General features: G+C 42.8%; 3 protein-coding genes across 4 annotated transcripts in view; 1 reads left to right on the top strand and 2 right to left on the bottom strand.

The window, feature by feature from the left end:
• Positions 1-20,054, bottom strand: part of LOC115581335 (GTPase IMAP family member 8-like) — a 451,552-nt gene that overhangs the window by 139,971 nt on the left and 291,527 nt on the right. The window lies entirely within an intron of this gene.
• Positions 225-7,276, top strand: mak16 (MAK16 homolog (S. cerevisiae)). The gene is made up of 10 exons (XM_030416407.1): positions 225-429; positions 1,051-1,100; positions 2,116-2,225; positions 2,317-2,381; positions 2,689-2,840; positions 3,359-3,413; positions 3,505-3,579; positions 3,847-3,960; positions 4,037-4,102; positions 6,705-7,276. Exons 1-10 carry the CDS (start codon positions 415-417, stop codon positions 6,912-6,914), a joined length of 912 nt encoding a protein of 303 aa, XP_030272267.1. The 5' UTR covers positions 225-414; the 3' UTR covers positions 6,915-7,276.
• Positions 7,753-18,374, bottom strand: LOC115581384 (ras-related protein Rab-14-like). Its single transcript, XM_030416429.1, has 8 exons — positions 18,233-18,374; positions 17,664-17,722; positions 15,541-15,594; positions 14,623-14,800; positions 14,249-14,315; positions 13,457-13,544; positions 13,318-13,348; positions 7,753-12,366 (listed from the first exon to the last, which is right to left on the bottom strand). The coding sequence occupies exons 2-8, from the start codon at positions 17,713-17,715 to the stop codon at positions 12,189-12,191; spliced, it is 648 nt and encodes a 215-aa protein (XP_030272289.1). The 5' UTR covers positions 17,716-17,722; positions 18,233-18,374; the 3' UTR covers positions 7,753-12,188.

Genomic DNA, 20,054 nt, shown 5'->3' with positions numbered 1-20,054 from the left:
GCTGCATGTCTGTTGGGGGAGCAGTGGAAATTACAGAGAAAGTGAGGACGCTTTTTGAAACTTGTTTTCAGATTTTTCCATATTAGATGGAATAAAGAATCAGGATGACCGAGTGACCGCAAACACCTGAAATAAATGATGTTTCTGACCTGTGGGGGGCAGCAGTGCGCCTCGGCTGCGTGTAGTCTGCCGGAAATCAACAGAAGAAGAAGAAGAAGCGCACCGCCTGCCGTGACGTCATCCACAGAAGAAGAACTCTGGGCCATGCAAACAAAGATGGTGGCTCCCTGAACGTCCATGTGGCTCCGAAGACAGAAAAACTCCTCCGTAACTTCACTGTAACTTATTGAATATCGCTGAGGACAGAAGAAGAGTCGGCGGTGAAGCTGCGAGCAGCTCTGACCGGAAGTCAACATGCAACACGACGACGTGAGTGTGATAAAGTGAAGCTGCTAAATGTGCTCTGCTAAGCCTTCATGCTAACGCTAGCTTGCCGATAATACTAACTCTTCTAAAGCTCATTAATTCAAGTTTTATCAGCTGTTTGGTCGCTTTACCTGCTGCTGGACAGTAATCATCTCTATTAACAACACAGACAAAAACATGACGTGCGGATGGAACACGGACACTAAGCTAGCTGTCCCCAGTTGTATCTTGTCAAATGTGACGCCAAACTCCCTTTAAAAAACGTCTTTTTTCAGTTTGTCTGGCTTCGCTGCAGACACACAAAGCTGGTAAAACATTTGTCAACACACATGTTGGTGATGTTTAGTGGGAGCTTAACTTCGGTAACACGCTGAACGTCGTCATGTGTCCATTTAAAGACATACACGTGTTTCTGTGACAGACAGTCCAACACATCCTGCGTCTTCACAGTGTGGAACTCTTATTAATGTACAGTCTGATTCTTCATTAAAACATAACTGTGCAACTTATGAAGTTAGACATTTGAAGTCATGTTACTGATTATGAAAGCAGTGCTGCTGCAGATCAGTTTTCTCTTAATGAGCCTCAGTGTTGGGTTGTAATGTGGTGATGTGCTTCCTGCAGGTGATCTGGGACATCATCGGGAACAAACAGTTCTGCTCCTTCAAAGTCAAGTAAGTCTGAAACTTCATCTCCATGCTCATTTATTTATTTATTTATTTATTCATTGATTCATTCTGATCCGTCTCTCTCTGAGTGCTCCTCAGTTCACTGGACGTAATATACTTAAATTATTGACCAATTTAAGTGATGCCAGGATTAAAAAGTTCCACATTTTGATATCATACTCTTTCTTAATGGTTCGTTGATCTTCCCTGACCCAGTTCAGATATAAGGAAGCAGGAAAAATACAGACAGATGTTAATTACAAATGATAAATGTGACAGTGAAACTCGTCTGACAGATGTGGCGACAGCAGCGTGTTGCAGATTTCCAACAAAAACCTTCATGTTTGTCGACCCTGGCAGCCTCTTTAGACAAATGATGACAAAGTCGAAATTAAGTAAACATTTCATTTTTTGTTTTCAGACAATTCATCCTCAGCACTCTGCCGTTAAAAATAGTTGTGTTTTTTTTATGACGTATCCAACTTAAATAAGTCAGATTCTAAAATCGGCAATCTTCTCTTTTGCTTGTGCAGATCACAGACGGATCAGTCGTTACACTGAGACCTTTCACAGCCAGTTAAAAGTTCCTTGTTTTACCTCTAACATCAAAGTTAATTGTCCAAAATGACGGCAGTGGACTAAAAATAATTAACTTCATTGGGAAATTATTGATTCTGAAGTATCCGAGCATCTTTTCCCGCATTAAGAGATTTTTCTTATCTGGCCAAACTGGACATTTCTGCGACTCTGACGAATCTGTGATAGTTTCATATTTGCAGTGATGTGATATGTGTTGTCTAACACGACTGGACTTGTCGTTTCTGATAGAAATGCAATCTTAACATGGAATATCTGTTACCAAAATGTCATCATCACATCTTTGTTTTCTTTCCATTTATGAAAGTGAATTCGAAATAGTAGAAATAGAAGTTTGTTTCCTGGTGGAGGCGACAGAACATCAGCTGGAGGTTTGAAACAGTTGAAGTTCAGGTGACATCTTGTGTCTTCCTCGTGTCTCCAGGACGAAGAGTCAGAACTTCTGTCGTAATGAGTACAACATCACGGGGTTGTGTAACCGCTCGTCGTGTCCGCTGGCCAACAGCCAGTACGCCACCATCAGAGAGGAGAAAGGTAACCACGTGACGCCGCCAGCGATTTCAGAAGTCGACATTAACTGATGGAGTTAATCAGGCTGTTACTGACGGGTGTGTTTCCTCTTCAGGTCAGTGTTTCCTCTACATGAAGGTGATCGAGAGAGCAGCTTTTCCAGCCAAGATGTGGGAGAAGGTGAGCATGGCGCTTGTTCCTTCGTCACGTGTTTCAGAGTGGCCACAGATGTTTGAACTTTTAATAGAAGTGAGAAAATGCTCAAAGAAACACGTCGTGTCAGAATCTGATGTTTTCTGATGTGTAATCAGAAAGTGTGTCTGGTTGTTGTGGAGCTTCTCGACCACCTGAAGCACTGTGAAGAAACATTTGCATGAACTGTTTCTTGAAAAGATTTTTACTTTAGTTTTAACCTGTGTGTGTGTGTGTGTGTGTGTGTGTGTGTGCGTGCGTGCGTGTGTGTGCGTGTGTGTGTGTGTGTGTGTAGGTGAAGCTCAGTAAGAACTACGAGAAAGCTCTGGAACAGATCGACGAGAATTTGATCTACTGGCCTCGATTCATCCGACACAAATGCAAACAACGTTTCACCAAAATCACTCAGTACCTGATCCGCATGCGCAAACTGGTCCTCAAGAGACAGTAAGTCACTGCAGAACCAACGACGCTTTTACATCAGACTGATTATCTATCAAGGCTGCTCATCATGAAGTATTTGAACACAGATATTGCAGCTGTCTTCATGGTGGAGGACTTGTTTTGCTGCTAAATTTGAAGATCTATCAAAGAAGAACGAGCAGACACTCGTGGGTTTGTGACAGTTGAATCCAGAGGGGAAATGATGAACCTTCAGTGATCCTGACAGGAGAAGCTCAGGTTTGGTAGCAGCATAGAGACAGAAGTACAAAATAAAAGATTAAATATTTAGAGGAATGGAGACTAAGAAAGGAAATGGAAACTGCAGGAGAAGGAAAGCGTCCCTGTTCCTGCATCGTTTCACTGCAGGAACAACAAAATGATTCGTTGGACCAGTAAATGTTTGTTTCCTGTGCAGCTCTGCATGTGCTAAAGTTGAATGATTTGTCTACGACGTTGCAACACGTCCACTCAATTATTCTGTGAAACCTCAAAGACGTCTCAATGTCTGTCTGTGTCTGCAGGAGGAAGCTGGTTCCTCTCAGCAGGAAGGTGGAGAGGAGGGAGAAGAGGAAAGAGGTGAAGATGAGCGCCACACACAACTGGTCACATGATGATGAGTCATGAGTATTAAAGGTGTGTGTGTGTGTTTGTGTGTGTGTGTTTGCAGGAGAAAGCTCTGATTGCTGCTCAGCTGGACAACGCCATCGAGAAAGAGCTGCTGGAGCGACTGAAACAGGGAACGGTACGACTTCACACATTTATTAACACCTACCATGCTAATGCTAACGTGCTAACTGCCAGATATCACAATGTGAACATCCTTTGTGTTAGCATGTTGTTGCTAATGTTAGCAGCTACCTACAACTGATGAATCTCTCGTCTCTGCTTCCTCATTTAAATTTTCTCTTTTTAAATTTGGCCGTAAAGTTTGAACCAGAATCTGAATGTTACTGAAACAGAACGGCTGAAGTGTGTTCTGGTGTTGAATGTGTTGTTTGTGCGTTATCAGTACGGAGACATCTACAACTTCCCGGTCCACGCCTTCGACAGAGCTCTGGAGCAGCAGGACGAAGAGAGCGAGGAGGAGGAGGAAGACGAGGAGGAGGAGGAGGAGGATGACGAGGTGATGATGGTCACAGTGTGTTGTGTGTTTTATGTGTCGAGTCAGACGACTGAATGTGTCTCCCGTCTGTCTGCAGGACGTCGGGAAGAGCGAGTTTGTAGCAGAAGATGAAGTGGAGGAGAGCGACCTGAGCGACTTCGAGGTAAAACAAAGTTTAAATCTTCAGATGAACACAAGAAATCTGCTTAGAATCAGAATCTGGTTTATTGATGAAAAGTCACAAAATTAAATGGAAATTTACGATAGAAGATAAGAGATGATCTGTTAATACATGCACAGTGTGAAAACAAGTCTTTTGATGTGCTTTTAATGTGAAAATCCAGTAATTCTGAGTAAAAGTGAACTCCAAAAGTTGAATTATAGATTAGTCAAAGAAAATTAATCAGCAGTTATTTTGCTGAGTGATCAATAGTTTGTCCTTTTCAGACAAAAATCCCCAAACTTCTATAATAAACTGACATAACGAGACATGTAATGACGCCACAGTGGACTGTGAGGTAACGACTGTTTTCTGTGTTTATCCATTAGTTGTTTGTCTCCAACGAAACACTGATCAACACTTAAGAGACCAATCAAACTGATCACTTTGATCGACTATCTAAATAGTGTTGATAAATGTAATCAACAACTAAATTGATTAATTTTCACAGCTCTCATTTTGTGATGGACAGTTTTTATTAAGACATGATTATTAAAATAAGAACAAACATTTTAATCAAATTGTTATTTTCATGAAACTTAATGAAGCCTCATCACATTGTAAAAGGAACAACACATTAGGAACACGTGGGAAGAGAAACAGATTAAATTAACATTATTAATTAACAGTGATTGTTTTAAAGCTGGTGTGAGCTCACGCTGCTCTCTGAGCCTCCGACTCCTCCACAGTCTAAACTGCAGAACTGCAGCTTGGTGTTCGAGGTCGACCGAGCTTCCACTCGTTTCTACTGAAATTACCTGGAAAGTAAATCGTTTTCACAGGAACAAGGTGTTTCTGTCTGCTGCAGCTTAACGCGGAAACACAAAGAGAAATATTTATATAAAGTCTGTAACTTTGGAAGTTTTGTGTGACTGACTGCTGAAGATTCAGACAAACGTTTGAATACATTCTGCAAAACATGAGAACGACATTTTGTCCTCCAGAAAGATTTAAGAACAGATTTCCCCAGAGAGTGAAGCACCGTTCAGACATGACTGAGGTGTTAAAGAGGGAGACGTTAGGAGACTTCCCCTGACTTTATATCCTCAGGAGGAGGAGAGGAGGAGTTTATATCCTCAGGAGGAGGAGAGGAGGAGTTTATATCCTCAGGAGGAGGAGAGGAGGACTTTATATCATCAGGAGGAGGAGAGGAGGACTTTATATCATCAGGAGGAGGAGAGGAGGACTTTATATCCTCAGGAGGAGGAGAGGAGGACTTTATATCATCAGGAGGAGGAGAGGAGGACTTTATATCATCAGGAGGAGGAGAGGAGGACTTTATATCCTCAGGAGGAGGAGAGGAGGACTTTATATCATCAGGAGGAGGAGAGGAGGACTTTATATCCTCAGGAGGAGGAGAGGAGGACTTTATATCCTCAGGAGGAGGAGAGGAGGACTTTATATCCTCAGGAGGAGGAGAGGAGGACTTTATATCATCAGGAGGAGGAGAGGAGGACTATATATCATCAGGAGGAGGAGAGGAGGACTTTATATCATCAGGAGGAGGAGAGGAGGACTTTATATCATCAGGAGGAGGAGGAGGACTTTATATCATCAGGAGGAGGAGAGGAGGACTTTATATCATCAGGAGGAGGAGAGGAGGACTTTATATCATCAGGAGGAGGAGAGGAGGACTTTATATCCTCAGGAGGAGGAGAGGAGGACTTTATATCACCAGGAGGAGGAGAGGAGGACTTTATATCATCAGGAGGAAGAGAGGAGGACTTTATATCATCAGGAGGAGGAGAGGAGGACTTTATATCATCAGGAGGAGGAGAGGAGGACTTTATATCCTCAGGAGGAGGAGAGGAGGACTTTATATCATCAGGAGGAGGAGAGGAGGACTTTATATCATCAGGAGGAGGAGAGGAGGACTTTATATCATCAGGAGGAGGAGAGGAGGACTTTATATCCTCAGGAGGAGGAGAGGAGGACTTTATATCATCAGGAGGAGGAGAGGAGGACTTTATATCATCAGGAGGAGGAGAGGAGGACTTTATATCATCAGGAGGAGGAGAGGAGGACTTTATATCCTCAGGTGGAGGAGAGGAGGACTTTATATCCTCAGGAGGAGGAGAGGAGGACTTTATATCATCAGGAGGAGAGGAGGACTTTATATCATCAGGAGGAGGAGAGGAGGACTTTATATCCTCAGGAGGAGGAGAGGAAGACTTTATATCCTCAGGAGGAGGAGAGGAGGACTTTATATCCTCAGGAGGAGGACTTTATATCCTCAGGAGGAGGACTTTATATCCTCAGGAGGAGGACTTTATATCCTCAGGAGGAGAGGAGGACTTTATATCCTCAGGAGGAGGAGAGGAGGACTTTATATCCTCAGGAGGAGAGGAGGACTTTATATCCTCAGGAGGAGGAGAGGAGGACTTTATATCCTCAGGAGGAGAGGAGGACTTTATATCCTCAGGAGGAGGAGGAGGACTTTATATCCTCAGGAGGAGGACTTTCAGTTTAACGACTTGTGAAGTTAATTGATTATACAGAAACTGTTTTCCCTCTTGTTTTAACATTTTTGTGTTTCTTCTGTCAGGAAATGAACAAACTAAGGACGAGCAGCGACGAGGAGGAGCAGGAGTCTAGTGAAGAAGAGGAGGAGGAGGAGATGGAGGTGGAGACGAAGGCCTCCAAGTCTAAAGGCAAATCTCCAGCGAATGGCTCGGCAGCGAGGAAGAAGCGAGCGTACGTGGAGATCGAGTACGAGCAGGAGACGGAGCCGACCCCCAAGAGCAGAGCCACGTAGTGATGTCACAGCCTCTGCTGCCAATCAGACTGTTGCTGTCAGTGAGGTCAGCGGACTCTCTGCTGAGGACACGCCCCTCTACGTTCACACACTCTGGATCATCAGTGCTTTTCTGAAACGGTCTGACTTGAAATCTAAACAGAATCAAGTTTCAGACGTGAAGAGAAACCGGCTGCCGGCTGGTTTCTTCACGCCGTCGGCCATCTTTGATATGTGGATGGAAACACTGAACTGACCTGAGATCACCACAGACCACCCAAAGTGACTCTTCTTTCTGTTTCTTTCTGCTTGTTTTGTTGAATATTAAATGTTTAAATGATCTTTACAAACAAAGAATAAATCCGCTCCCTGTAAACCTGCTTTTAACTGTTTCCTGATCATTTGGAGGAAATGTCGTAACTAAATATCTTTTGGATCTAAAATGTTAAAACCGACAAATCTGGAAATAAAAACATCCCAGAACAGTGTGAATAAACACGTTAGGCAAAAATGTACTTTCACTTAATTCAGGTTTAAGTTTTGTTTGAGTCCTGTGGTGTTAAAAATAATAAATTGTTTATTTTCCAGTCACATTAATTCTTTCATCAGATTTTTTTTTTGAATCCTTTAAGATTAATATCTAGTATAAATGTAACATTTCAAAAGAAAGTTAAGTGATCAAGGGTTTGTGTGCATTTACTATACTTCCTGTTTACACCCCCAAAGCATTATGGGAAGTGTAGTTCAATAACCTCTGAAATATTAGACAAAGAATAATGATGGAAGTGACAAAATGTTGACTGGACTAACGGTGCAGATCTTTATAATATTCACAGACGAGCCACAGCGACGCCTCAGATATATACAGTATATATACTTTATTTACAAAGAACTGAACCCCCGCGGTCGTACAATGAGAAGGTACAGCTGAAGAAAATCATCACAGATTTTGAATATAAATAGTCAAAGAATCATAAGAAGCATGTTTGTTGCGTTAGCAGACAGAAAATCAACAAAGAAAATAAAATGTACAGAGGAGGTCACAGCGAGGATTAAACAGGACACTGATGCTCTTTCTGCTGCAGACAGTGTGAACAATTTAAAAATGTAATTAAAATATTTATAGATGTTCTTGTTCTCTCGGATCAGCGATCAAATTTAGGAATTTATTTGAACAAAAATCAGGGAGCCGATGTCAGTCTGCTGCTGCGTCTCTGCTCCCGGTTCAGATTATTCTGCTGACGCTTGTGTTTCCTCCGGTGAGGGAAGTTTAAGGCGGCGGTCACAACGTCACAGCACAACTTTAACGTCGAGGTTTTTTGACGTTTGAGACTCTTTGGTTTCTGGAAAGTTGTTCAAATCTTCCAGAGTGAAATATTTAAGAACGTTAAATCAGCGTGATGGAGGAAACGTTTGTTTTCCCCCTCAGCGAGCGCAGCGGCAGATTATTACGCAACTGTAAGCGACAGGAACCACCGGGGGGGCGGGGCGTCGTTTTGATTTACAGGGAGGGGGAGGGGCTTCAGCTTTAAATCAAGCATCACAGTCGAAGAAGGCTGCTGTCCACCAATCAGAGGACAGCGAGGAGTGACATCACACTGATCGCTCCTCAGACAGACGTGGGCACATTTTAAAAGCACGTTTACATCTGCGTCAGGTTCCGTCAGATATGTACATGAGATGTGGGCGGGACTCGACACCGGACCAGAATCTGAACCGACGTACTGACAGAGGACGAGGTCGAAGTGAGCCGCGCAGGAAAAACAACCGTTTTCATAAAGTTCTGCTTTTTAAAGTTTAAATAAAGATTCATTCAAAACTACACACAACAGTACGGAGTCCCAGAGGAGACAAACGTCAGAGTTGTGAGTCGAGCGGGAAACACAAGAGATCAATAATCTAAATCAATACATTTAATCCTAAATTCATTAAAATTCATGTTGTAATGCAGGTCAGACTTGTTCAATAAGAAATCCAAATGATCACGTGATCAAATTATTACTTTTCATAAAACGGAAAAAAAAAAAAAAATCACTGAAAAGAATTTAGAATAATAAAAATGGAATGAAAAGTTTAAAAACTGCTTTTTAAATGTTTACGAGCTCGTTGATCCTCAACAGCTTCACGTTTCAACTCAAAGAGAAACGAAGACGAACGATCAGACGACTGATTCACTGTTTCACTTCTGATGCTGATTCAATCATTCGCTCTTTGACATTCTGGGACTCAAACATTTCTCTGGCTTTTTAAAAATTCTCAAATTCTTTCTGATATTTTTTGTTTTTTTTTATTTGCGTGTCACTAAAGATCATTTCAGGGTGTTTTCAGACACACTGGACATAAACTGAAGCTTTATGTAAATCTGAGAACAAAAGAGACGTCAGATTTATATTAATGCACTGAATCAAACGTCGGCTCGTTTTCTTCTCAGGTGATTTAAATATGCAGCTTTAAAACAATTTTAAAAAGTGTCAAATAAAGTTTAGCAGAGCTACACGGTTGGTGTTCTGTAGCTGTTTAGTGCTGGAATGATTCTTAATAAACAAAATGTACTGACCGGTCCGGTGAGACTGGGAGGACTGGATCACGGAGCGCCGGATCAAACTCCAAACACCAGGAATTCATTTTACATTTAATCATTTTGTTGACGACTGTCAGAGAAAACTTTAAAGCACTTGAGGACGTGGAGGCGCGGGACAGTTTGAGCTGAACCAGATCACGATTAAAGGAAAACGCCAACATTTTATCAGACGGCAAAATACTTTGGATTATCTCAGATCGTCTCTTCAGGATATCGAGCGTTTTCATATCTCATATTTCAGCAGAGCTGAAGGTTCAGTTCAGTTTCTGCACCTTCGTTTACACTCACATAAATTTGTGTGATGAACCAGAAACCAGAATAACTCATTCAACTAAAAAGTGTAATCCCGGCCTAACGTTAAAAGAAAACCAAACAAACAAAAACAGGCAGTAATAAATTAAAAGACTCGTCCTCGCTTCCTCTCGTGGTCGTTTCTCCTCCGTCAGCTCCGACTGAACCAGGAGGGACGTGAGAAACGGCCACCAGGGGCGCCGTGACATCGGAAATATACTGTATACATATATTTGGAAACACGTTAGAAAAAAAACAATCAACATTAACGAGAAAAATGTAATTAAACTGTATCCTGAACTTGTGATCCGCTGCAGGACCGGTGCTGACATTCTGGTTCAGTTTCTTTTTTTCCTTCATCGATCAGCCGCGTTCTCTCCACACAGCGATCAATACTCAGAGTCGCCTTCAGTGAAGTTATTCAGTTAAGATTTTTTTAAAAAGGCAAAGTGTGGAGACGTGGTTCTGGTTTCTGTCTGGATCTGTGTTCCAGGTCTTCGAGGGTCCAAGTTAAACTGGGTCTGAATAATTGAGTTTATTTGGCCGGTCAGCGTTTTTAGTGTCGTCGGCGTCCATCTTTTGTTTAAAACTGAACTGGTGTGCATGTCGGGTTCCACGGGTCGGTCTTGGACCCATGAGGACGTGTCATGTGTGAGTTAATGCTGTCATGTGTGTTTAAATGATGTCTCAGAGATCTGCGCGCTTTTCTGTCCACATTTTCAGATTATTTTGAGATTCGTCCTGCCAGCGGGGTTAACGGGGCGCTGCAGTGATTTACCGCTCTGAAGCTTCAGTATCGCACTTCAGTAAGACTGGGGAACATGTGAGAGACATATTAAAGGCAGGCTGCTTGAATCTGGAACACAAAGCCCGACATATCCTGATATTTAGTACATGATAAGGGTCAAACCTCAAAACCCAGCAGATCTACTCTGAACGTCTCCAGAACTGGTTTAGTTCTGCAGACTTCAGGAGCCACCAGAGATATTATAAGAAGCTGAAGCTGATCCTGAAGTGTAAAATCAGTGGAGTGCCCCTTTAACATACTTTAAGTAAGATGACATCAGCTCTAGTACACGTCGGCCCACAAGAACAACCGCTTCAAAAGTCTCTGATCCACATCGACCTGGACCGGCTCGTCGGTCCACGCTGACGTGAGGAACGAGACAGCAGGGAAGTGTTTGGTGAGCAGGACCCCCGGCGGTGAGCAGGACTCCCGGCGGTGAGCAGGACCCCCGGCGGTGAGCAGGACCCCCGGCGGTGAGCAGGACTCCCGGCGGTGAGCAGGACCCCCGGCGGTGAGCAGGACCCCCGGCGGTGAGCTGGACTCCCTGCGGTGAGCAGGACTCCCGGCGGTGAGCAGGACTCCCGGCGGTGAGCAGGACTCCCGGCGGTGAGCAGGACTCCCGGCGGTGAGCAGGACTCCCGGCGGTGAGCTCACATGTCGGGTCGCTCTCTGTTAGATTTGACCATTTTGAGGAATGAATCTTTTCCAACTGGACAACAATCGATGGGACATCACACACGTCTAAGACATTAGAACGACGGCACATTCAGAAGTTCATATCAAAGAGAACAACAGAATCAGGCGTTTGGGCGATTTATAGCTAAATTTGAGCCTACGGTCCAGATTTAAAGATCTGGACCAGGAGCAGTCCAGCTTCAGCCAAAGCTATGAATTTATGAATTTGAGCCTTCTTGTCTTCTTTTGTCTCGTTGGACAAGGGAAGTCCAAATCTGAGGGACGGCCATGTTTGCTCTGGTTGACTGAAGGTTATCTGTTCATATCCCGTCCCTCTCAGTGCATCTTTGAATCTGGCCAACAGCGCTGAAGACCTGGAAGGAACCAGGTCCAGGTGTGGTCCAGTTTTGGGAAATGGGTTGACAGGTTAATGGTTTAGGACTTTTTCTATTCAGGGGTTAAACTGTCCAGTTCTGAGCCTTTGTCTCTTGATGTTTTGCAGTCCGGATCACGGTCGTGTCTCAGTCAGACGACCTCGCTGTTCTCCTCTGAGGTCACAACAGCCCAGATGTGACCGAATGAGGGCTGAAGGAGGTCGAGGGTGTTGGAATGAGACCCGACGTGATTCAGGTTGAGATTTACGCTGAGGGATTCATTTAGTCCGGACAGTGATCCAGTTTGGGTCTGGGATGGTCCTGGTCCAGGCACAGAGGACCAGAGAACTGTGAGATTCTGGAGCTGTTGGAGTCCTGATTGAACCAAAGCTGGTAAATGTTTGATTGGAGGACTGAACTCCGGTGTGGAGCGGTCAGTCTGTGTTTGGGCCGTGTGAGTACTGAGATATGAAATATAATCCATCTAAATCCTGTTTGGTGACTCGGGTCAGCGGACCGGGTGGAGCCTGGTGAAGAGGATCTGTGTCCGTCCGTCCGTCCGATGGGTTTGTAGTTTCTGTCTCTGGTTAGCAGCTGCAGCCTTCTTTGGCCGGCTGGCTGTCGGCGTTGAGGCGGCCTCCCTGAGGTGCAGACGGTTTGTGCTGGACTCCCGACTCTGCAGCATTCAGGTCCAGACTGCCATCTTGGATGTTCTGGTAAATCCTCTTCGCTGCCTCCAGGAAGGCTTCTTCCACATTCTCCCCTCTGAGGAAACAGACGAAGACACAAATCATCAGCGAGGAGTCTGCAGACGGACCAGACTTAATGTTACGCTTCACATGTAGCAACATGTGTGTGTGTGTGTGATGGGATGAGCTACACACTTTGTCTTCTAGGGCTGAATTGAAAGCTTTAGCAGTTGCCGCGGTAACCAGCGGCCAAATCAGTAGATAGTTAATTCTTATTGGTGCCGATATTTGGCCCGTTAAGAACGTTTGTCCTCATCCGGTTTCACAAATATCAGCAACAAAGAAAAAAGTACATAAACATAAATATAAATACATAAAATGACAAAATAATGAATCACCAGTTTTATGAAATTTCAAATGAACTGTTCACTGTTCATGTTTTTATAAATCTACAGTTAATCTTTTTTTTTTTCATCCTCCAGAGAGTTTCTCCAGGTGAGAGTCAGAATCAGAATGGATCATATGGATGTAAAAAAAGGATTTATTTGATGCTTCTCATTAGTTTTTCTCCTCTGTGGATCGAGCCTGAACAATATAAGAGTCAGTACATTCTGTGCCGACTCAGTAACATCATGAAAGAACATAATGCTGAAAAAGATGCTCGGGATGATGCGCCGGTTATAAAGTACCTTCGATGTTTCCCAAATATCCTGCCTCCATTTAGTGATGTATCTTTTTTCCAAGTGTTTGATTACAACATTAGAAGGATCATTATCAAAGAGTGTTTATGACGTTTCTGCCCCACAAACCCGTCCTTGTTCTGGTTCTACTCAAAAACTCATCAAGTTGACTTCTGAGACGCTGAAGTCTCGTCTGCGGTCCTGACCACAAGTCTGAGGAAAGTATAGAGCGCGTCACTTCACGTGCATCGAATATCTGCGAAAGATTCTGACGGAAACTTGGAAGCCTCAGACACGATGTTCAGGCCGGCGCTCGTGTTCTCAGCTGTGTGTTTGTGGGTACTTACGTCTTGGCGCTCGCCTCCAGAAACAGCAAACCTGATGACAAACAAGATAAAAGCATCACAATCCGACTGACGACCTGTTTCCAGCTTCATTAGTATTTTACTGACACACAGCGTCACAAATACACAAACACACTCTCACCGTTCTCCTCAGCAAACTGTTTGGCCTCCTCATACGTCACGTCTCTCTGAGCCTCCAGGTCGGCCTTGTTACCGATCAGGATGATCACCTGGAAACAGCAGAACAGTTACCAGACGGGCCATTTCTCAAGTCGAATAAATCTCCAAATTTTAAAAGTCAGAAGTCAGCTATTATCTATAAGTAAGAAAGAAAAGGTCGATATGATTTCTTTGTGCTGGATGTGAGCTCCTGATCAGACAGGAGGTGTAAAATAATAAACTGCAGCTTCAGACAAGACACAAGACAATTGAGCTGTTTTTAAACAACTGTTTGCGTCATTGTCTCCATTGCTTTATATGTTAAGTCTGAATAACTGTAAAAGTTGACTGACAGCAGCAGCCTGAACCATCAGGACACATCTGCTCAGAGTCATCACACTGAACATCTGGCGCCACACTGTGGCTGCAGGCGGCGTTACAGCCGGCTGATGTGTGACAACATATCTGAGTGTTGATTCTGTGAAATCTTTTAACAAATCTTTGTTCCTGACTGACGCAGTTTTCTTCCTCTGGACACATTTTATTGTTTTATTTATCGTCATCAAATCGCTCTGTGGACTCTGTGACCTCCTGAAGTTAGAACCACTTTATGACTGTTCTTGGTGTGGACGGACGTGTGTGTGTGCATGCGTGTGTGTGTGTGCGTGTGTGGACGTGTGTGGACGTGTGCGTGTGTGCGTGCGTGTGTGTGTGTGCGTGTGTGGACGTGTGTGTGTGTGCGTGTGTGCGTGCGTGTGTGTGTGTGCGCTCTCACTGTGTTTGGGTTGGTCAGGTTCCTGGCGTCCGTCAACCAGCTGCTCAGGTGATTGTAAGTACTCCTCCTGAACACGAGGACACACACAGGAAACGGGACGAAAACAAAGTTATACACCAAAAATGAACTGAATATGAAAATCATGTGACTCTGGACTTTGTGTCTGCTTTAAGTCTGAACACGGCTGTGATGTGTTCTCTCCTGCAGACTGTGATCACAGCAGACGAGACATCTGATGTTTTAAATCCAGTCTCAGCTGCTTCAGGATCCAGTTTTTATTACATGAACAGGAAGTTTCAGAAGACGAGTGCCCACACACACTAACAACCAACCACATGACATCACCTCCAGGCCCCTCCCCCTCCCGTCAGTACCTGGTGATGTCATACACCATGAGGGCCCCAGCGGCCCCTCTGTAATAGGACCTGGTGACGGCCCTGAAGCGCTCCTGACCGGCCGTGTCCCAAATCTGCAGCTTCACCTTCTGACCGTGGACCTCCATGATCCTGGTCCCGAACTCCACCCCGATGGTGTGAGGACAGTCCGCCATGACTACACACACACAAACACACACACACACACACACACACACACACACACACACACACACACACACACACACACACACACACACACACACAATATATATATATATATACACACATCAATGTGAAATCTACTTTCTAGTGTCCTCATTTTGGTTTTGCCTCCTGCACCTCGAATTTGAAGCAAAATTACGACACAAAAAACAAAAAACTTAAAACTGAAGTTTATCTTGTTGTCATTATTCAGGACGGCACGATGAAATGCTGCCACAACACACACTGAACATGAACACATCTCATTACAATAAAATTAATCAGTTATCTATGTATAACATACTCTAGTACATTTAAATACATATATACACATAAACATAAGTACAATATGTGTCAGGCTAAGTTTTCTTTCTGTCTTTTTCTGAACATAAGCAGAAGAAAGTTTTAGGTTTGAAGATGAGAGGCCGTCAGGTATCAGTCAGGTTTGACTGACAGGAAAAAGATCTCAGACAGAACTGATGATGGAGGAGGAGGAGAGAGGAGGTGGAGGAGGAGGAGGACGAGGAGAGAGGAGGAGGAGGAGGAGAGAGGAGGAGGAGGAGAGGAGGAGGAGGAGGAGGAGGAGGAGGAGGAGGAGGAGGAGGAAGAGGAGAGAGGAGGAGGAGGAGGAGGAGAGAGGAGGTGGAGGAGGAGAGAGGAGGAGGCGGAGAGGAGAGGAGATATAGAAGGAGACAATAAGAAGGAAGGACTCACACTTCTTCTCTGTGAACTGGTGCAGCAGACATGACTTCCCTACTCCCATATCACCTGGAGAGAGGAGGAGTAGACGCAGGAGGTCAGAGGAGGTCACAGCGAGGACTTTACTTGTTACACTGGATGAGATGTGAAGCGAGCGGAGCTGCCGGCTGCGTTCTATACCAGCAGGACGGGTGAATAAATTCATGTTCTGACTCAACAGTTTAGATTATTTAAACTCTGTTTTCTAAATTTAGATTTTTCGTGGATGGTTCCAAATACTACAATACCCATGAGCCTCAGCTGCTGTTGGTAATGGAGGAGCGGGGATGGACACTGAACTGATCCAGATTAAACTCATGTCATCTTTTACTTCAGCTAATGATTGGCAGAGCTCACAGCTGGATGTGAAGCTCTCTGGTTGGATGTTTGTTGGTGAAATGCACCCTGGGAGTCGTAGTTGACTTCAGTTTTCATGCGCACAGACTTCCTGTAGCTGTGAACGTTTTCACTCACAGAAAAAGATCATTTACGACACATGTTGAGAGTTTCTTTCAGTCAAAGACATCTTTAACTGGATTTCTGTTTGGAAAGAACTGATTCATTGATTAGTTGATCAAAAGAAACTACTTTAAAATTGTTTTTGTCATTTTTCAGGTAAAAACATCAAACATTATCTGGTTCCAGCTTCTTCAAAGTGACAGATTACAGCTTTTCTTTGTAATTTCTGAAAGCAAATGAAGAGTTTTGGGTTTCGGACTGTTGGTTGGACAAAAGAAGAAATTTGAAGACGTCACTTTGAGCTCAAGTGATGAACAACATATCTCTTGGACACTGTACAGACTAAATGATAATCATGAGAATAACCATTAGGATGTAATCAGTAATAATCAGCTTAGATGTTGACTCCTCACACTTGGCTGCTCTTTAAGGGTTAACAGTGCAGCAAACAGTCAGCTCGTCACGGACGAGTCATCTGTCAAACATCAAGTCTCTACAAATCAGTTTTCATAGAATCAGCTGCAGCAGAGAGCTGCAGCCTGGGAGCAAGAAATCCATTCAAAACTGTTGATTTAGAAAAACGAAGCCTGCAAAGTGAAACATGCACGACGTCCCATTAAAACAGAAACATTTAGTACAAATCTGAAGTATTCTTACTTCCCCTTCACTCTCTACTTCTACTTCTCTGCGTCACAGAGGGAAATACTGAACTTTCTACTTCACTGCATTTCTCTCAGAGCTTTAATATTATTGAGTGACAGTGCAGACAAACAATGTTACAAAGCTGAAAATATTTTGAAATTAACTGTCATAATGGAATCAGAATATGTGTTATTGGAACAATGTAATTACAATACAATTTATGAATGACCTGAAATATTAATAATATTAACATTAGTACATTTACTCAAGTACATACAGTATTTAAGATACTGTTACTTCACCAGTCGTCTGTTTTCATGACACTCTGTGTTTACTTCACCACGTCGCAGATGAAATATTGTACTTTTTAGTCATAAATTCATGTTTTTAAACCTGATTATAAAAATAAGCATTTTAACAGTTTAGACAATAAAAAATCGAACGACTGGCTGGACAATTAGTCTGTTAATGGATTAATCAACTGACAGATGTTGAAGTCTGGAGGAAACAAACACTGACGGTGTCGCCGTCAACACATTTCTCACCAAACAAACGATGGATTCATGGAGAAAATCAGCAGCAGAATGAAAAGAATCATTAGTGTCAGTCTGTTTAGAGGACAGTTTAAAATGAGGTCCAGTTCAACATCCTGCTTTTACATTAACGACTGGAACACAATCATCAGACAGAAGAGGACAGTAGCAGCCCGGTTCACTCACTGCACTACTTTTACTTTCAATTCATTACTTATTTACTTACTTGATACTTTACTTCGAAAGTACATTCAGTGCAGTACTTCTACTTGTAACAGAGTCATTTAAGTTCTTGATGAAAGGATCGGAATTATTCCTCCGTCACTTTGTCATGTCTGTCATGTAAACAACATAACATCATCTCAGGCTCTTTATCATCAATCTGTGTTGCGTTCACTGTCACAGTCAGTGTTGCGTTCACTGTCCCACCTGCTCCAGTGTGACAAATCAAACCGTCCCACTCACCGATGATGATGTACTTGAAGATGTAGGAGTAGTTGTAAGGTGCGGCTGTCATCTTGATCCTGTGAGGAGGGAAAAAAACAAACAGGAAAAAATGCCTGAATTAAATGAAACTTTGATAAAGTGAGAGTCCAAACAGAGAGTCCAAACAGACAGTCCACACCCTGTCCGAGTGTCTGTCTCCGTTTAATCAACCTGCGCTGAAACAAGCTCCACCGAAACCGTTTAACTGGCCAACAAACAAAAGGGAGCAGCCGGCTAGGCTAACCCAGAGCTAAGCTAAACCCGGAGCTCAGCTTTAGCATGAGGCGTTTAACACCGTGACAGTCACGCAGGGTGAAAGCAGCCATATTGATTAAGTATTAAACACAATCAGCTGACTTCCCTCTTTGACAAATCCTCTGATTTCCTCCTGTTAGCTTAGCTCTGTAGCTAACCGGCTAACAGCTGCAGGTCTGTCTACGCCTTGCTAACATGCTAACAGCAGGAGGCCACTTTAATCGGGTTCACAACGGGAGCAGTCACATAAACACGCAGGCAGACAGTGTGTGTTAGATTCCCTGGAGGCTTACCTTTGGTCCGGGTGTCTATCTAACCTGTAAACCTGATGAAAGTGATGATTACACGGTTATCTGTGTTAGCTGTTAGCCCGGTGATCCGTCAGGAAACCTGTCTCCGCTTCCGTGATTCTTCTTCTCGAGCGAGAACAGCGGAAACACCGCGAGACTTACAGGTGTCTGCTGCCCCCCAGTGGACGAGAGGAGGACGTTCATATAAACTGATAACCTTCATCCAACAGTGTTTTTATACCTTTAATTACTCAAGTACTGTTACTAAAGTCACATTTTTACATTTATTTAAATGCGACTTTACAGTGAGTACAAGTAAAAGTTACTGATCTATATAGATAGATAGAATTACTTTATAAAGATATATTTACATGTGTGTTTATACTGTATTCGATGGATCAACTGATTTTAATGTGAATACTTAAAAAAAAAAAGGAAAATGTGATACTTTGGGTCTGCAAAGTAGCTTGTAACTAAAGTTGTCAAATGCATGTATAGGGGTAACTTATGAATATCAGTATCAATAACTATAATACTATAAGATAATAAATACTAATACTCATACTTTTGTACTATAACAAAACGTTTTACTCGGAGCAGAGTATTTATACACGGGAGTCAAAACAGAAAAGGAAATGTAAAATTCAGTTTTTAATAATTACAGTAATATTACAGAATGATTGTACAGATCAGTGTTCAGTCAACAAATAAACATTCTCCTGAGATTATTATAGAACCCAGTAATTATAAAAATCATACAAATAAATGACGTCATGATAATAAACATAAATCATCAATAATTGGTCGACAGACTGTATAAAAACATCGTGTCCATCACATACTCAAATACTGTAATTTAATACACATTAAAACAGCTGTTTTTAATGCTTTGACATGTAGTTGAGTATCTGATTATTTAGTTTCACCATCGTCTTTAACACACAGTTACATCAGCGAGGTCGTGTTTGTGGGATTAAATAAAACAGAATTAAAACATTTAAACAATGTGTGTGTGCCGCACGACTGTCACCTGACACACACACACACACACACACAGAGATCATCATGTGGATGACGTCTGAGCTCTGGATCATCAGCAACATGTTGACATGCTGCTGTAACTGCCTTATAGAGGAGGAGGAGACAAAGACAAAGAAGAAGAAGAAGCACCAACAACAGGAAGTACACTGTATAGTTAATATATTATTGTGATGTTGTTGACATAGAACAGCCTTTAAATGAACCCAGATAAATGTTTTAACGGAAATATTACTAAAGAACGTGTGAACACGTTTACGTGTGTTCAGTTTGTTCAGTTTGCATCGTCAGCTGTAAAGAAAACTACCAAGACAACTTTAGAAACACGAGACAGTCGTGCAGTTTTCTGTTTATATTACAACAACTATCTGCAGGATACGTGACGGCAATTTCTGCAAAACACTTGTTTGTGGAAACTTTACATTTCTTTAGATTCCAACTTTGAACTTCGCTTCGTCTCAGTGCTGAGCTCACGGTCGGGTCAGAACCAGGTACAAAACAATGACCGGGTCAAAACATCATGTTTTAGCTTTAACCCTTTAGGCGCCGGGTTTTATTTTAAAAAATACTAGATTTTGACATCTAAATTTCAGAAGGCTCTGGCTTGAATGTAGTTTGAGATAGAGACAAAGTGTAAATGAGACAAATATTGAGAATGACCTAAAGTTTATGAAGGGAGTAATTTTTCCCATCTAATTTGCATATTATGACGTCATATGGTGGCGGCCATATTGGATTATGTAATTTCCATGAAATACCTGGTATTTTGAAAGAGAGTTGAACTTAT

The sequence above is a fragment of the Sparus aurata genome, chromosome 5 (assembly GCF_900880675.1).
Source record: "Sparus aurata chromosome 5, fSpaAur1.1, whole genome shotgun sequence".
In the NCBI taxonomy this organism is placed as follows: Eukaryota; Metazoa; Chordata; class Actinopteri; order Spariformes; family Sparidae; genus Sparus; species Sparus aurata.
Note: the sequence above shows the minus strand (reverse complement) of the source record. Positions and strands in the feature narration are given on the sequence as shown.

Bases quoted from the DNA above. Each gene is read 5' to 3' on its own strand.
- mak16 (XM_030416407.1), top strand. The intron at 2,226-2,316 runs GTAACCACGTGA...TTTCCTCTTCAG, and splicing joins CACCATCAGAGAGGAGAAAG to GTCAGTGTTTCCTCTACATG. The intron at 2,382-2,688 runs GTGAGCATGGCG...GTGTGTGTGTAG, and splicing joins CAGCCAAGATGTGGGAGAAG to GTGAAGCTCAGTAAGAACTA.
- LOC115581384 (XM_030416429.1), bottom strand. From the start codon at position 17,715: ATGACAGCCGCACCTTACAACTACTCCTACATCTTCAAGTACATCATC. The intron at 14,801-15,540 runs GTGAGTCCTTCC...GTGTGTGTGTAG, and splicing joins CCAGTTCACAGAGAAGAAGT to TCATGGCGGACTGTCCTCAC. The intron at 12,367-13,317 runs GTAAGTACCCAC...CTGTTTCCTCAG, and splicing joins CTGGAGGCGAGCGCCAAGAC to AGGGGAGAATGTGGAAGAAG.